The sequence below is a fragment of the Pinus tabuliformis genome, chromosome 4_2 (assembly GCF_031772625.1).
Source record: "Pinus tabuliformis cultivar Carrire ecotype Pingquan chromosome 4_2, CPIR1, whole genome shotgun sequence".
Classification (NCBI taxonomy): Eukaryota; Viridiplantae; Streptophyta; class Pinopsida; order Pinales; family Pinaceae; genus Pinus; species Pinus tabuliformis.
The window spans coordinates 504,262,214-504,281,296 of record NC_142304.1 but is presented as its reverse complement, the minus strand read 5'-3'; the positions used below and the strand labels follow the sequence as shown (position 1 = coordinate 504,281,296).

Below are 19,083 nucleotides of genomic sequence, written 5' to 3'. Positions count from 1 at the left end.
GTCATAATCATGTACACGTGTTCCATGTAAAGAAAATGAATATACTCATAAAATATAATATGATATCAGATGATTTGACCGTAAGGAAAGGAATATACTCACACATGTTACAGTCGCAAGATATGCCCACATCATAGTTATATATGCACAGATATTTGAGGGCATGGAAACGGGATATACTCACACACTCATTATTGCGCTAAGGATACCCAGTGGGAAAGCCGTGAACAGCTTTGGTGATGGGAAATCCCGAAAACCATGATCCCAACGCAAAATGGCGTGGCTACTAATCACATGATAATTGCCATTGCATCCACGCTGCCCTTTCCACCGCACAAACCACCCGGTTTTCATCTTCCCGGAAGCAGATTCCGCACTCACTTTAAAACCACCCATCTTCGACACTATAAAAGCACACTCGCCATCTAATTCTAGTTGTAAGAGCCTCTACGCCATTGAATTTCGGGGAATTCAATACAGACGAAATGGCTGGCGTTATAGCCGCAGGAGTTGCAAATTTGAACGTTCTGGGCCGAGAAACTGCCGAGTTCACTTCGTTCAGGCCGGTATTTCTTCGAGGAAATTCTCAGGGACTCTCTTCGGCCTCTTCTTTGTGTGATTACAGAATTTTCGCGGATTCCAAGCGGAAGAAGCATGCGATTTTCAGGAAGCAGAATATTAATAGAAGCACAGTCGTTTCTCCACGGGCGGTTTCTGATACCTTCAGTGAACTGACCTGTTTAGATCCGGTCGCGAGTCGGGTAAGTGGGTTTTTTCTTTTGGGAGCCTGTGGATGCTTTCATTGGGCTATTTTCCTTCGTACTTATTTGATCGATTTGGGAATGCTGCTTTGTATTGTATTCTGCCTGTAAGATTTAGCCAGTATGTTGGAATTGCTGGTCTTTGAATCTCTGTTTTCGATTTGATGAAAAAATTAATCAAATCAGGACTTCATTTTGCTCGACTTTAATTCTTAAAAATCGCTGCCCTGTAGCCGATCTTATGCTTCTGGGGACTGTAGATGCAGTGTAGACTGGATTGGTAAACTGATTTTATCAATTGTATCTGGATTTTTCTGTTTTTCCTTTTTTTAATATCGAGCTATGAGGCATCGAAGGCAGCGTTGTGCTTACTAGCCATCCGTGTTATCACAGTATGAGCTTTTTGATTATATCTACTGTATCTTTAGTAATACATCATGCCTTATGGGATTGCACGCCCTTATGTGTATAAAGCAAAGAGTCTTTTTCATTTAAAGAGGCTACCATCTGGGAAAAATTATTACGGCTTCCACGTCTTTTCTCTCAGTATTTCTAGTGTTTGATTGAGGTTGTATTGATAGAGATGATCTAGTGATAGAGAATTGTTTGCATCATTGTTGTGTTCACAAACCACTCTGGGACTACCTTGGTGGGGATTTTGTGGGTATTGATACAAGGTATCGAAAGATAACTGTTCCAATCTTCAGTTTTCAGATTAGATTTATACAAGGCATCGAAATAAAACTGTTCCAGTTTTCAGATTAGATTTTTACAAGGCATTGAAAGAAAACTGTTCCAGTTTTCAGATTACTGATTCACTCCGGAATTGCGCTCCGAGGGAGTTCATTGCGGGGACGTTCTGGGAGCTCGCTACTGAAGCATTTTCATTTTAGGAGCAGCCCTGGAGCGAGCTCCCGCCCTGGAAACATCACTTCATACAATTTTTAAGAGGTCCATCAGGGAGACCATTCCTGTACCTCTCCCTGCCTCACTTCCAGTCGCTCTTGAACCGTTCCTGGACTGCTCCTGCCTCGTTCCTGTACACTCCCAAGTGCTCCTGCGGGAAATGAGAGAAAGCCAATTTATTTATTTATTTTAAGGCATTGTGGTGCCCGTGGGAAGGTCGCAATAGACCTTGGATGTTAGGGCAAAGACCTTGGGAGTATGAAATCCCATCTTCCTGCTCTTACTCATTCAATTTTATCATTTCATGCATCTAACGCTAGGCTTTTGAGAGATGAGGTTCCTGTTTTTTGAGGAAAGCATATTGGTGAGGACTTGGAAGAGATTAAACGCTGCCCTTGTCACACAACACATTTCATCACTTTTTATAGATGGAGAGTTGAAGAGGTAATCTCAAACCTCATACTTTGTATAGGTTTTTTTCTATGTTGTTTGTTAATGGATATATCATATACTTTCTTCTTGTACCCTGTCCCATTCCCTTTCTCCCTCATTCTATTGCACATTTGTCATCCAAGATTTGAAGAAAATGTTCTTTATATGGTGTATGCTTCTGTTTTGATTTTCATGGTGTTAGTGGGGAATAGGTATGATAGGGTTCATAACGAAGAAGAGGAGGATGTTCATGTTGACACATTCTTTGAAGATGGAGGAGGGGATGAACTAAAGGTGAAAGTGAGGGTGAAGTTACAAACAAACTTGACTTGATTGATTGTTACCACCCTTATGGAAGTATGTGACAAATGTGATGGGGGGGAGGGGGTGAAACCACAAATTTTTTGTGCAAAAATGATTGTCATAAAGGCAAACCTTACAATGGTTCATATACTTGTGTGAAGAGGCATCTTTGTGGGATAACGCCATGGGACAAGCCAAATGCTAGTGGTTTGTCCCCTAATATCAAATGAAAAGAGAATAGAATACATTATGGAAGAGGAAGTGACAAAAAAGAGTATTAAAAAAACAAAATTTTCAATCAGATGCCACATTGAGAATGTTTGATCATTCCAAATTTTCCACATCTAGCTTCCCTGAGGCTGATACTAGTGATAGTGGGGTTGGGGGCTTGAATTTGTGGTGTAGAAGTAGATTTATATTCCTAGATCTGTCAGGCCTAGGGGTTGGATTTGGGATCCTTGGATTATAGATCCACGTGGGCAAAATTGTCAATGTCGGTATCTGTTTGTGGGAAAAATTGTCAACGTTAGTGCAAAATTCTAGAACAGAAAAGGCAGTGGATGAGTCACGTGATAATGGGTAACCTGATATGAGATAAAAAATAGATTACTCAACCAACATCAGGGCAAATGTTAAGAATGGAAAAATCAACAGACCCAATGATAAACTAGGGAGTTGGCCTGCAAGAGTTTTATAAGTATCACACACACACACACAGATATATAGATATGTATATATATGTATTTATGTATGTATGTATATTTATACATGCACACACACACATATATACATACATAGATACATACATAGATACATACATATGTATGTATGTATGTATCTGACTCCAAATCTTGGTAGCTTAGAAGTAGAACAATAGTTTATTTCCTTGATGTTGGTGGTAGGGATGATATTGATGCAAAAGTGGTAAGGTTTATCTATCCATGTGGCATACCATTCAATGTTCTTTGCTCCCCTATTGGCATGCTATGGTCAAGACCATCTATAATTCACTTGAAGGATACACGAACCCCATATACGAGAAGTTAGAATTGTATTGCTAGACAAGGAAAAATCCAAAGTGCACAGAGCTCTAGGATGATTTACATATGAGTGGTTAGATTGATGACTAGACAAATGTTGAAAACCAACATTTAAAAAATGTTCTTGGTGTGTTGGCTACTAGTCTTTTTTTGTGACGTGTGATCCTCATCATTTGCTATGTCTTCTCATAACATTGTAGGCCTTCTATTAACAAAAATTAATGATATTGGGTTATTCAACGTGATTCAAGTAATTATAGCTAATGCAACAAATTATAAGGGCATAGGAAAGATCATTGAGTAGGCACATCCTTATAGTTTTTGGTTTGATTGTTTGGTGCATTTGTTGAATTTTTTGATGCATTGATTGAAGTAATTACAGATAGTGCAACGAGTTGTAAGGCAATTGGAAAAATCATTTAGTAGGTAAATCCTCACATGTTTTTGGTTTGGTTGTTTGGTGCACACGTTGAATATTTTGATGCATGATATTTTTAAGCATAGAGAGTGATTGGATCAATACTTTGTACAAGAAAGGGAAGTCTATCATCAAATTAATTATAGAGCACACTATCATCTACTGCATTTATTGGGTTCACTCTAGCTTGTAGCTACTTTATCTCGCAAGAACTAGATTTGATAGCCATTGCATCACCCTCAGGGACTTGTTGAAGGTATTTATGGGAGAAGTCGAGGGAACATGATACATCATATAAAGATAATGTTCTTGAAGATATCATTTTCGATCCTTATTTTTGGCCATAGGCTAAGTGTGTTTTGTAGTTCACCAAACCAATTTCTAACATGATCTGATTTGCATATTTAAATCAACTAGTGATTGGGAAGGTGTATGAGTAGATTGACGTAGTGCTAGGCCATATTAAAGACATTGTTTAGTCCAGAGATATGAACTTGTATGATTGACTATATTCATAGAGAGGTAAAAAAATGGTGGGCAAAGCCAAATATTTCACTCCATGCATTAGCATATGTCCTAACAACAAAATACTATTCTACATAATGATTGGAAGCACTAGTGCTTTGTGGTGCGGTGAACAAAAAATCACACATGGATCTTGAAGTTCAAAGTGGTTACATGCAAGCATTATACAAGCTTGTCCCTAATGAGGAGTGTGATACCACACAATGACAAATTTAGCACCTACATAAGTGCCCGAGGATTATAAACTTGGCCCTGATGAGGAATGTGATACCATGCAATGACACATTGAACATGTACGTAAGTGCCTAAGGATTATTTTGGTTATGCCCATCCAATTAGAGATAGAGAGAAGATGACTTTTCTCCAATGGTGGAACTTGTATGGTGGTTTTGCCCTATAGTTGTAGCATTTGGCAAAACATGTGCTTTCATAGGTTGTGAGCACTTCTTCGATGGAGAGGTGTTGGAGCACCTATGGTTTCATACAAAGTATTAAGAGAAACATGTTGAATGTAAATTGGGGAAAGAGCTTGGTTTATGTGCATTACAACTTGTAGTTATTGTCCCATTGTTGCGAGGAGGCAAATATGGATAAATCATATAAGATTTGGGATGGGTATCAAGAGGACTATTTGGAGGATGGAGCATTGGCTTTGGAGAACTCGGAGAATACTCTTATTGATGTTGATGATTGTATTGAGCCACGTTCACTTGTTGCCATTTTCAGCCCAAATAGACTCCAAATGTAGGAGCATAATGTCTAACTTCATTTTCCTAGTTACCTCTGAATTCACTACCCAAGTCACTAGGTTCGACAAACTTGAAGCTTCAAGTTTGAAGTGCATCACACTTCAAGCTAATTTGAATATATTCATTCTTGTTCATCGAATTGAGAAGAATTGAATGTGGAACTCAGAAATGAATTGATTGGTGAATAAATTCCTGGGAGTTTGTCCAAATTTGGTCAAATTAGTTCAAATTCAACTTGAATTTGTGGGTTTAATTTCATGTTTTAAATAAAAACCGGAAAATCCCTAATTCTATGCCCACTTGAATCGTGGTTTCAGTTTCTCCTAGTTCGCTTATGCTATTATCTCTAAGCTTCAAGTACGATAATCATTCAATGCAAGTCCACAAATGACTTGACGATTTACTCATAGTAATGCACGAATTACAAAATTATAAGCTCATATGGAACTTAATACTCTTACATCAAGACTTACATTGAGAAGAGCATTGAGCACCTAGTCATGAAGATTGAGTCTCGACTCTTTGCTCGACAATGCTTAGTCTCAACTTTGCACTTGGAAGTACTTCATAGTTCACTTGGCATATGGTCTATCTTTATTTTCCAAGGATATTCATATAACTATCTTTGTTTATTTATCTTAGGTATTTATCTTATTTATTATATTATTATAAATCATATCTTCATTTATCATATTCATATATTTTTCTATGTCATTTACTTTATTTTTGTTATTTATCTTTATAATTTTTTCATTATATTTAGTGAATTATTATACATTTTCTAAAAATTAAAATTTAGAGGTCGAATTTTATCACCAAAATTTAGAATGTCGATTTTTTTTTTGAACTTCAAGCTCGCCAAACTCAAACATGAACCAAGTGACTTCGTCCACAATTATGTGGGGCTCATGGTGTGCCAATAGGAAGGAAAACTAGATAGTAGATACAAAAAATTGTCTCTATTTTTCACTTCAGATGCTCCTATTCCTGCTTCACTTCGCTCTTTTGGCAATGTTGGTTTTATTGTCCGTTTTTGCATAAAGCCCCAAACTAGGTCAAAATGGACTTTTCACTATTTGTTTGCTTCTTTCATTGTTTGGTGCATTGCAAGCGTTTCCATGAATATTTGCATAGAGAGAAGTAAGGTGTATTCTACACCTTAGTATCAATGAGATGTATAACGTTGGTGCTTATAAATAAAAATAAAAATATAAAAATGATAATATAGAAAAGAACCCTCTCGGTGCTTAACAGATCCAAAGTTAAAATGTATCTACTATCTATATATATATATATTTTCTCATGGAAAACTTCCTTGAGGAAACCCTCTCGGCACATCCTCACATTTTGTGAATGGCATGGGGGTAAATGTTGCCAACATACAATGTGTATGCCTAACTTTGAGGGACCTAGGTGGATTTGACCATGTGACATCATTGGGTTGGCGAATAATGCTTTGACATGGCAAGTCAACCCACTGAATGAACCTCTAACTATCTATTTATCTATATGTGAATGAAGTAATGTTGGCCAAGGAGGTCATGTGCTCAAATCCACCTATGTCCCTTGAGGTTATGTGTACTTGTTATATGTTGGCAACATTTACCTCAAGTGCCATTCAGAGAATGTGAGGAAGTGCCTAGAGGGTTTCCTCAAGGAAGTTTTCCATGGGAAGTGTGTGTGTGTATTACTTTTTCTTGTTGGTTTGACCCATGGGGAATTTGAATTTTGAATTTCATGGTTTTTATAATACTTCATAACACGACGATCACCAATTGAGTTGCCCCCTGTGGACATATATGTGTGTGTGTGTGTGCGCGTATATGTATGTATACACACATGTACGTACACACACATATATATACATACATATCTCTCTCTCTTATGTACGTGCACATGTACTTTCTCATGTACATGTATGTGTGTGTGTGTATGTATGTACAGACGTATGTACATGCCTATATACATACATATGTGTGTGTGTATACGTACAGATGTATGTACATACATACATATGTGTGCGTGTATGTGTACATTGTAGATCCAACAGGTCCATTTTAACAGATCCACTTTAACTTGGATTGATATCTAAAATTTCCTTGTGGGAGTGCGCTTGTTGATGATGATGGCCATTAGAGGAGAAGAAATAGGATGGGGCTTGCTAGATCGTTAATATGGTTCCCAAAAGAGGCATAGCAAGTGCATTCTTCCACAAATCGCATAGATTAAAGACCAATAATTATGATCCATCAACTAGAGTTTGTTGGTTTTCTCACATATTTGCTTATTGTGAGACTATTATTGTGTATGTGTAAATTTTAGCATTCTAATGGCCTCTAGAATGGATTGGGGTGGGGTTATCTTCAGGATGCCCTTGTAATTCAGGATGTTTGGGCACCCCCCCACCCCATAAGACATGGCATGTTGCTCATTGTACATACAAAGTCACTTTGCTTTTGAGTCCCATTGGCCAAACTTGTAGTCACTTTTTGGACATTATTAAAATTATCTATCTTATCTAGCCTTTAACTACTAGCTATCTCAAAAAATCCTAAATATGTAACCCACTTAACTGTGAGAAAAAACACACTGGCAACACAGTTGGAGCCTAGAACAAAGAGGAGCTTATAGTAGTATGAGGGGTGCTTTGAAAATTCAGTTGGAAATTTAGCACAATAATTGGGAGGCATGTGAGTGAATAAATCTTGATGTTTGTGTATATTTTTGCCTATGACCTTTGGTCTCAATTTTCGCATTTGAACATTCTTGCATTCAACCAAAATGAGATTTCTTACCAGTTATGGAAGAGGAGCAAAAACATATTGAAGAAGCAAGAACTAAATTTGGAAGCATTGGAAGCCCATTACAAACTCAATTCTCAAGGGGGAAGAATGTGAACTAGATGGCACTACTGCTAAATGATTATCAATACTTAGATTTCACGTATATAGCTGCATTCATGACCCTAATAGTAGAGTTCTTTCATTATGCAGATGCAAATTCCCTTAATTTGGTTAGCATATATGAGAGATATTTTGAGGACTGTAGATTGTATGAAATTGGTTAGTTATGAAAGGGATTCGTTGGACAACTCAACTTAGAACACAATCGAAATATGAAGAGATGGACTTCTGGATGGTGTTACAATACTACATGACTAATTTGAAGAATTTGTAGTTTTGGCTACCATGCTGGTCTATTTTGTTGCAATACATTCTTGAAATGTATTAACTACCTTAGCCATGGAAGGCCATGGATTGGAAATTAGAAGACATACTCAAAATTTTGCGCACGATATGGAATTGAAGTTGTTAATTATCGAATTTGAAGATATCTTGATTTTGATTTCAAGATAGCAGAGAAGGAAGAAAAACACATCTATAAACATGTTAAAGTATACCAACAGACCTAGTTTGACATTTAAGAGGGAAATGTTGACCTAAATCTAATGGTCCTTATTCTTTAGAAGGATAGAAACGTAAGCAATGAAAATGGAATATGAGAAGATAATTTCTTTGATTCGGTTGTTCCAAGAGGATAAAGTATAGTTTTTATCAGTGCAAAAAAGAACGAAAAAATATGGGATGGATTCAATCATTTTTGTTGTGCATTTTGTTTAGTAATCTAGACAGAGAAGTGCAATCATTCTTAGGACCAAAGAGTCAAACAGAGAAGGGGTTCTTCTAGTAGAAGACCAACATCAGTAGATATGAGTAGATATACTATTTTCAATGAATACTTTTGTAGAATGAGTCAATAATCTCATTTCTTCTATTGAAAAACTTCTTTATAGAGGAAGGTTATTGTTTGGAGAAAAATAACCAAGATTTGGAGCAGCAAAATTATTTCTCTTCTCATATTCAACTTTGAAGCTTCATATAATGTAGGTGGAGCAAGATGACCACACTTTGACACATGGTAGCATATGCAGTAAATTGGAAATAGTATGTTAGGTGGTTCATGAGAGTGACTTCAAATAATAGCAGAAAGGAAAATGTGGGCTTTTTGAGTTTCTATTGCGAAGGCATTCGTTGTCAATAGGGAAAACATGTTTGAACATTTGGAACTCCTTCAAAATACTAGAGTCAAAGGAGGATACATTGACTACAGCATAGAAAAATCCAGTCGTATGGTGGATAATGCATGAGGATGAGGTTCTAGAGCTCCAAAAACTTGTAGGTTTCCATTTGCATATTGTTCTAGTTTGCTAGTAACTTTAACAGCCTTCATCTTCATTGTTGGAAGATTTTTGAGTAATTGAATGGGCTAATAGCATGTTAGGTCCTGGATCTAGAGGATGCCACACAAATTGATAAATATTAGGGTGCAGGGTTTTAACATAGCTTGGTTAGGGCCTCAGATAATGTCTTTGGTGAGACAAAGAATGAGGATTGTGCCACCAGTGAGGTCCAAGCATTGTTGGATTGTCTAGGTTTAAAAGACTACTTGGTCTTATTTGATGATGTCCTCATTTTTCTCTTATACATTGCGTACTGTGTCATTTTGTCTTGATGTGTTGTATTTCCATAACACTTGCCAATGGGAAACTCAAATGATTTACTTATATCAAGAATTGTCTAATTAGTAATTGGATGCTCCAATGTGTATATTGATTATACAAGTATTTCAGATGGATTTCTACTTTTTTTTTTTATTTCTATATGTTTTATGAGGTGTCGTCCCTCAAAATTTGGGGGTTCTCTCCTGTTGTCTCTAAACTTTAAAGCTTGTTCCCTTGTCTCCCCTAATCTCTCGAACTTGGTGTAACATGGAGATATGGAGAAATGAAGAAAACCAGTACATGATTAAGGACCTTCTATGTGCATCATCTCTGATAATAGACATCATAGTATAAGATTCCAAGACATAGTTAGTGAGAGGAGACAGGGAGCCAATTGTATCAATTGATCTTAACTTGTTGAGCAAGCACTTTCGATTGACACACTCTGCTTTGGAAATATTGACTGTAGATGTCCACACCATAACTGAAGCATGTGGCATTTGGCTGAATGCTTGAGGAAATGTCTTGCGTACAATTTATCACCCCTTGATATTCAAAATCCTTTCAACTGGCATTGTGAGCTTGTTTTCAATTGGAGCAAGAACAATAATGACAAACCAAGAACAAGAGTTCCAACAATCTTGAGAAGTTTGTTGCTTTTAGCTGAGACAGTAGTTCTCAGGATCACATTAGCATTGACAACTGTTTGTATTTCTAGCTGAAGCAAGTATATGTAAATGATAGATTAGATATAGATATAGTTTTCAGATGGTCTCACTCCTGGTTCAAAACTTCAAACTAATTAAATGAAGCTGCCAATATATAACTCTTGAACAAGCATAATAAATATGCATGCATAATCAGTGTGCATGAAAAGCTAAATGTAAAATGCAGCTTGTTGGAGTGGTATATTCCACTCACATCACAGTAAGGGATGTTAAGAGAAGCTTGCAAAACTGTGCTTTTAATCGTGAAAAGGCATCTGTTACTGGGCAGCAGTGTTTTCTTGTTGATATCATTCAATACTTTCTAAATCTTGGTATACTTATTCTCATCCTGCATCTTTGTCATTGATAACGATTTCCATTTAGCCAAAACTATCATATATTATATAGCCTTTAGTAGCATATGACCTATTTGCTCATAGTGTTAAGATGCTTAAATAGCTTGGCTTTTAGGTATTTCACTGATAATTGTCTAAGTTCGGATTATAAATTATCCCCAAACTGTTATATTCTAAATCCAGAGAAGTTATATTAACCTTGTACTTTGTTGATTAACGATTACGAACTGAAATGGACAGCCCACATACCCTGCTATGATCTAACCGTTACATCCAGAGAAGTTATATCAACCTTATATTTTTTATTAAGGTTTAAAAATTGAACTGGACTGCCCATATACTCTGCTGTGTATTTATTCCTCTCTTCAATGCTCCTCTCTCCTTAATGTTCAAAGAGGGTTTCTTTCTGTTAGATGCTGTCTGATAATAGAAACTATTGGATTTTTATGGTAGTAGTATGTTTATTTTCTCACTGTACTTTGCGTATATCACTATTCATTGTTAAAACTTAAGAGCTTTACTGACTATGCATTACTCCTTGATCTATTTATTTCCAGAGTGTGCTGGGCATTATCCTAGGAGGTGGAGCTGGGACTCGTCTTTATCCACTGACTAAGAAGAGAGCAAAACCAGCTGTTCCTTTGGGTGCCAATTATAGGCTGATCGATATCCCTGTTAGTAATTGCATAAATAGTAATATCTCTAAGATCTATGTTCTTACCCAGTTCAACTCGGCTTCTCTCAACCGTCATCTTTCACGGGCCTATTCAAGCAACATGGGCAGCTACAAGGATGAAGGATTTGTGGAAGTACTTGCCGCTCAGCAAAGCCCTGAAAATCCAAATTGGTTTCAGGTACGCATGTTGACAATTTGAATTGTAGCATTATTTCGATTTCCAATTGAGGGAAAACTGAAATCTTATTTACATGTGTGTGCTTGTCATAGAATAATTAAACTTTGTTAATTCCCATTAACCAGATGTCCAAGCATAGTCATTTTTTGGGAGGAAAATGAAGTAAATAATCATTAAAATTGTTCCTAGATATGGCACTTTAATGTAGAGGTCTCGTTCTATTTCTCAGGTTTTCATAATTATTGGCTGATTGCTTGTAACTTGTTGTTCTGTTTTTCTCTTCTTGCATGGCAATTTACATGTTAATTTATCCAAATATTTTTACCATTCTGATGACGCTCAATTTATCATTCTATTGTTACTAATAATTTCCTAAACAGAAATTGCATAAGTTATCTTAAATTATAATTTACTTATATTAAGTGTAGCCAGTCGGATAAAAATTCAAAGCAAGCAATGAGTCTCAAGTAGACTTATTCCCCTTATGCACCTTGTTACAAGGGTTTTCTAAGTTTGTTCCTAGATAGTTAGCGATGAAAGCTATGTGCTATTTATAATTTTATATCTCAAATTTGTTTTGCCAATGTTGTATAACTGAACCTAGCATGGCTTCCCATAGAAGCATTTAGCATTTTTTGCTACAAGCCAAGACATAAGCCCCAAGAAAATGATTCTTAATAGTATGTTATAAAATCTGAAAACATGGCACTTGACATATCTTTATAATAAACATGTTAGCTCAGTCTCCTAAAATAGGGAACAGGATTATAACAAAATTTTCCTCTCTCAGCATGATTTAATGCCAAAACGTGTGATTGGATGGCAGTTTGCAAGATTTCTCCTGTATTTGCTTGCATCTTGTAATGACAAATACAATGCAGGTGGAAAGTTATCTTGATTAGTTTCCATGTGAAATTGATTCTTAATTTGCTTACAATATTGTGGTTGTGTGTTAGGTGCAATTGGTATGCAATTTCTTTCCCTGAAGTTGTTTCCCTTGTGGGTGATGTGTCCAAAATATTAGATATATTCTTGATGCATCAGTGAAATGTTACTCATGCATTCATGTAAGAAAGATGCTCTTTCAAAACTCAATAAAATCCTTGATCTTTCTCTACTCAAGTCTTCACAACATTCTATATCATAATTGCCAATTCAATCAATGATACACAAACAAAAAGACATAATGAGGAAAATCCACAAAATAACTTAGAATGCACACCAAACTTGGGAATAGGTTTGTGGCTTATTTATCTTGAACGTCCCTTAAATAGGGAAGCATGGAGTTACAAACTAGAATTGGGTTGCAAAAACCATGGTTTGAATATTTACAATGATTGTATAATAAAATATGATGTCACACATCTCATCATTTCGTCCTTGTTTAGATGAAATTGTGCATGTTACCACAAAATCTAGCAGCCTAGTGCAAAGCCTCATTGAGCACATCAGCCATCACTATCATCTTAGTGGTTGTTCCTTTGGTGTTCTATGGATGGAAATTATGCTAACAAGGGAGGCTTCCCCAACAGGCCTCAAAGATTAACCCAAGGACTCCCAGGCTAAATACCTTCTAAGGAATTTGTTAATTGGACACCCCAGAAATATGTTCAATAAGGTAAGGCTTTGGTTGAAATTAGGTAGCGAGTTCAAAGAACCTATGGCTAAGATAAGTCTTGGAGATGCTAAAATAGATTTCAAACACATGCTACCTTAATTAAATGATTGCTATTATAAATTAGAGTTGAAAATAAAAGCAATTTACAGCATGCAAAACTTATGACAACAGTAATAAAAATAGCCCCATAAGTGATGATAAACATTAAACTATCAAAGGCTATTTAAAGGGCAAACAAAGGAAAAGGTCAAAGCAACCTTTCAATGGCTGAAAATACACAAAATAACTATGAAACCTTAGACATTAGCCCTACAATTATGGATGAAAATGCATAAAAATAATATTTTCCTTTTCTCAATTCAAGAGATGCAAACCTTAACCCTAGGACTATGACATACAAGGTATTTTATGCTATTTAATCCAGATTTTGCCATACTAACCCTAGCTTACCACAAAAGCCAATAAAAAGATAAAATTTTAAAAAGATTGACACACAAGGACTAGTGGCTTATCAATCTTGGGAAAATGGAGTCAAGAAAGGGCGAGGTTAAATGTGGAAAACCTTGGTTAGAGCGAGTAAGAGAGAGGAATCCTCTTAATCAAACACTAGTGATTTTCAATTACTAGGAGATCTAAGGTCAAGGAATGCTATGCTAAGTTTCCTTGATGGATACTAGGTGACAAATCTTGCAAAGGAGATTTTATAGCCATAAATTAGTCAACATATAATGAAAATTTCACAGAAACCCTAATTATACAACATTGCAAAATGGAAGAAGATACTCACAATATAAAAGGAACAATTCACCTTAACATCATTTCATCATTCTGAGAGAAAATTCTCCAAGCAATTTTATCCTCCCTAAGATAATTCACTATCCTTTAATGATCCATTGCATCCAAGAGACAAGATAATTAGTGCGCACTCTTTCACAAGAGAAATAATGAGTGTGTGTACAATGATCCTCCTAAATTGACTTCCCTCTATTTATATGAGGGCAACCAAGTCAATTTAGGTTAAAATTGGAGTAAAGGCCCTAAACATAATATTTTAAGTGTTTACAAGTTAAGTAGGTTACAAGCCAACCTAAAAGATAGCTCCCTCAATGATAAAGCATAACAATTAGCTCTAAAATATGGTTCTCTCAATGATAAAACATAAAAATTAACCTCTTTTTAACCCACATGTGTGAGTAAAAAGGACTCCAAGGGTGATGTCACCCTCTAAAAGTGAAGATCTCCGTCAAAATGCGTAAGTGATGGATCACATGAGTGCTCCTCACTCAAAGCCATCTCCTCATCAATAAGGTGTTTAGTTATCAAGCAAAACCCTCCTCATCAAGGTATCACTATCAACTAATCCCACATCATCATTCTAGGCCTTGTGAGGGTGATGTCACAAGGCTAGGGCATGATGTCATCATCAAGAAAGGTATGCTATCCCTTCCAGAGGGATGTCATCATCATCATCATCAAATTGGTTGAGGAACAGGGAAACGACCTTCAAGAAGATGCAAGGCCTGCGTGCGGGTGTCTTGTGGTAGCTGGGGCACATCATCTTTCTTGGCAACATCCTAGCTTTATTGAGCGACATTTTAGGCTCTAAAGGGGAGAGGATGTGGTCATTATCAATGCTGGATCAATCCAAGAGTTGATGCTCTTCTCAAAGTGGTCAACATCCTGGTTATGGTGCCCTGAAGGGTCATCAAGTGGGTTTGGATGTGCTCTCTGTTGTGTTGGAAAAGTCTTAATCAATCCCTCAAGGGATAACCACAACACCTAGGAGAAGACATCTGAGACATATCCTCGAAATCAAGTGAGATCATCATCAAAGTTAAAGATACCATAAAAGTATGAAAATGGACCATATTTAATGCATAAGCCACATGCGTACTTCACACAGAAGCATCATTTTCAAATGTCTTTCTAGGTCAGGGTTTGTAAACAAGTTATCATGCTTAGGTATGTGAGGGTTATCCAGATGCTCTATTAGGTGTTTCCAACTTGAAGGGAAGGAACATTTCCTAGGCCGACCCATTAATCAGCTGGTGCAAGTGAACAATGGTACTTCATGGAGGATGCTACCATCTGTTTAAGAAATACTGTAACTCTTGATCGTTATAATGTGAAGAGGGAGCAATCGTGGGCATGTTTTTACCACCTTCTTGATGTTTAGTAGCAGTTAGGTGCTTCTGCATAGGTTAAGTGTCAAGCATGTAAGAGTTGTCCAAAGTCTCACTCATGAAAGAAACTTAATTTATTGAGTGAGTTGTTTTTTATGATGTTTCTAAATCTAACTTAGGAAAAGCACTTAAATTAAGTTAATTAAGTTGTCTATTGAGATAGGAAGATCTAAGGAAATGTGCTGGATGAGCTCTCCTAATGAATGCTACGCTATCACTGCACTGCCACTATGATGATGAGAAAGAAGCCATACTGTCCTCATCACTGTCTGCACTAAATAATCCATGGGCAGTCACAAAGAAACGTTTTTCACCATTTTAAAGGCATCTCTTCATAATAATTTCCATGCCATCTGAAAGAGAATTTTTGTCTCTTTCCAACGAGTCCTTACTCGCCTCCAAACTCCTAGTGGTAAGTGAGAAACTGAATTTTCAAGATATAAAAATTATATTTTTACTGTGAGCTGACCTATATCTAGCCTACTCATGTTGGCCTGCTTGAGGAGACATGTATTTTCGTTTCTACCTTGAAAATACCTATAAAAAGGAACTTGACTCTCTGTTTCAGCTTGGTAACCAACGAAGAAACAACAAGCTACAGGTTCACATCTTGTGAACTTTCAGGAAGAAGAAGAAGTGCCATATTTCGGTGTCCAACTCGGTTTCAAGGAACTGTCTCTCAGATTCGTGTGTAGCCCAGAATGGTGGATTGTCTTTCGAATTAGCTTGGAGAACTGTCTCATGGTAAACTGTCCCTCGGATTAGCTTGATTGGGGGATTCTCGGTCTCATTACAGGACTGTTCTTTTTCTCGGTCTCATTGCAAGCTACAGGTTCACATCTTGTGAACTTTCAGGAAGAAGAAGAAGTGCCATATTTCGGTGTCCAACTTGGTTTCAAGAAACTGTCTCTCAGATTGGTGTCTAGCCCAGAATGGTGGATTGTCTTTCGAATTAGCTTGGAGAACTGTCTCATGGTGAACTGTCCCTCGGATTAGCTTGATTGGAGGATTCTCAATCTCATTACAGGACTGTTCTTTTTCTTGGCCTCATTGCAGGACTGCACCACAGCCTCATTACAGGACTATCTCTTGGGATTTATTACAGACAGTTACAGTGACAAGGATGGATCTAAGGCATTATACCTCAGCTCTAAACTACAGGTCTTCATCTATACTCTCAGACTGTGATTCTTGTACACTCGGTTGTGTCTACAGCTCCAAATCAGGTACTAGTGGTCATGTATTACTGATAGAACTAAGACATTTTGGTGAGACAGAGAACTGTGATTCAGATTGTTATTACAATAAATTTCGATCTCGGACTGTGGCGTGGGGGTGCAATAATTATCAGCAGCAAAGGTGTCTCTCAACCTTCGGAATAGGTGACAGTAGATTGTAGTATCATTTGAACAGCAGCACAGTGACAACACAGTGAAGCAAGTGATGAGATAGTGAAATTCAAGACAAGCAATTTTGGAGTTGTTTGGACAGTGAAGAATTATGTCAAGGACATCCAAGTAAGTACTACTCTCTTTCTCTATTAAGAGAAGCAAATAGGATTGGTGTCCTAGGGGTTGGTGCCCCTAAACACAAGGTTCGAAGCCCTAGAGGTCGGAGCCTCATTAAAAGTCCAAGTTGGTGCTTGGTGACAGGTTGGTGCCTGGAACATTGAAGGATTGGTGCCCTCAAACTATTATTGTACTCAATTGCTTGAAAAGAGGATTTGAGTCCTCTCTTAATAAAGTTATTATTATTCATTTTTGATATAATTGTGAAGAATCTGACTGGCAAAAAGAAGGATTCCAACAATTGGTATCGGAGCTAGCTTCTTCATTATCAACCTAACAGCTGGAAGAAGGATTCACAGGTCACAATGAAGAATCAGGAAATGACAGGAAAGATTTCCCTACTTGATGGTACAAACTTTGGTTTTTGGAAGAAGAGGATGTCCTATTATTTAATGCCCCTTGGACCTGAAGTATGGCAATCTGTTTTGGATGATTACAAAGCTCCTCCCACTCTTCCGATTGATCAAGATAGAAGGAAAGCTTACATTACAAATGCCAAAGCAATTCCATAACTAGTGGAATCATTGACTCTGAATTCGCAAAAGTCATGGGCTGTGATTCTGCAAAACAAATGTGGGACAAGCTCATTGCTTTATATGACAGGGACTCCAAAGTTAAGAAGGCAAAGCTCCAAACTCATAGAAGGCAATTTGAGAGTCTTAAAATGGATGACGAAGAAGATATTGCATCATTCTTTCTCCGAGTGGCTGAAGTCGTCAACTCACTTAAAGGCTTAGAAGAAAATATTGAAGAAAGCACAATTGTTCAAAAAGTCTTGAGATCTCTTCCAGAAAGATTTGATGCCAAAGTAAGTGCCATAGAAGAAATGAAGGATTTGGATAATTTAACAATGAATGAACTTCATGGAATTCTCATTGCCTATGAAATGAGAAAGGGGATCCCAAACTCCAAGGAAGCAACATTCAAAGCTTCAAAATCAAAAAAGAAGGGGAAGAATTGGAATATCAGCAGTGATGACTCTGATATTGAATATGAACTTGCACAATTTGTACGAAAGCTAAGAAAAGGATCCAAGCTAAAAGGTAAGTATCCTCTCATTTGTTTTAAATGTGGAAGGATAGGTCATTATGATGCAAAATGTCCACATAAATATGATAGTGATGATGAGGAGGAATATAAAAAGGGGATGTTAAAAAAGAAAGGATCTAACAAGAAGAAATTATTCTCCAAACAAGACGATTTTGATGAAGATGAATTCATAATCACCAAGAAGAAATCAACTAAAAATATCACTTTTCACAAAAGAAATGATGATGAGTCAGATGAGGAAAATGACTATGCTGGAAGCAGAGAAGTATTATTCATGGCATTTACAAATGATGATGACTCTAAACAAGAAGGCGAAGGAAGTGTGGATGAGTTACTAATAAGTGCCATTGAAGAAAATGAGAAATTACGAAAGAAGATCATTTCTCTCAAAGTAGAAAAGGAGGAAGCAAAAAGGAGGGAAGACTTCTTGAACAATAAACTAAAAGAGAAAGAAGAAATTTGCGAAAAACATGAAGTTGAAATTGTTTCCCTAAGAAAAGAATTGGATCAAGTTAAAAGGAGTTGGCAAAGCTCTCAAACACTTGATAACATCCTTAATACTCAAAGACCTCAATGTGACAAATCTGGGATTGGTTTCAAAGGAGAATCATCAAATACAAAGAAGAATGTGAATGAGGAAATCCAAAGAAGCTATGCTGACATTCTTTCTAGTCATCCAAAAGAAGAGAAGTCATCCCACCAAGAACAAAGGTCCACCTTTATCAATCCAAGGAATGAAGGAAGGACAACTCCAAGGAAGAATACTACTTCAAGTCAAGGCTATTCTAACAGGTACCATACAGTCTTTCTTGGTTATTGTTTTTATTGTAAAAACTTTGGTCACCAAGCCATGTATTGCAAGGTTCATAAGGACAATGCATCAAGAAATAATAATCAACAAAGCAAGCCTCTTGGCCTCAAAGAACAAGGGGAAATCAAGACTTACAACTCTTTTGATCCCTTGGCTAAGTATGATCAGTTTTGCTCATTATGTAATGATTATGGACATGATAAACAAAATTGTCCATCCAAAAGAGGAGTAAAAAGGGAGGAACCCACTGTAAAAAGATGTGGTCTAGTTCTATGTGCTCATAGTGATGAAAACCAATGGT

At 36.8% G+C, this 19,083-nt stretch overlaps 1 protein-coding gene across 1 annotated transcript in view; it reads left to right on the top strand.

Annotated features, from left to right (window-relative positions):
• The first annotated feature begins 253 nt into the window (after positions 1-253).
• The window catches only part of LOC149170209 (glucose-1-phosphate adenylyltransferase small subunit, chloroplastic/amyloplastic-like), a 39,220-nt gene continuing 20,390 nt past the window's right edge, over positions 254-19,083 (top strand). Inside the window, exons 1-2 of the mRNA XM_089428940.1 lie at positions 254-761; positions 11,256-11,552. Of these exons, the coding sequence (XP_089285066.1) occupies positions 486-761; positions 11,256-11,552 (573 nt within the window). The 5' untranslated portion in view covers positions 254-485. The remainder of the gene's footprint in view (positions 762-11,255; positions 11,553-19,083) is intronic.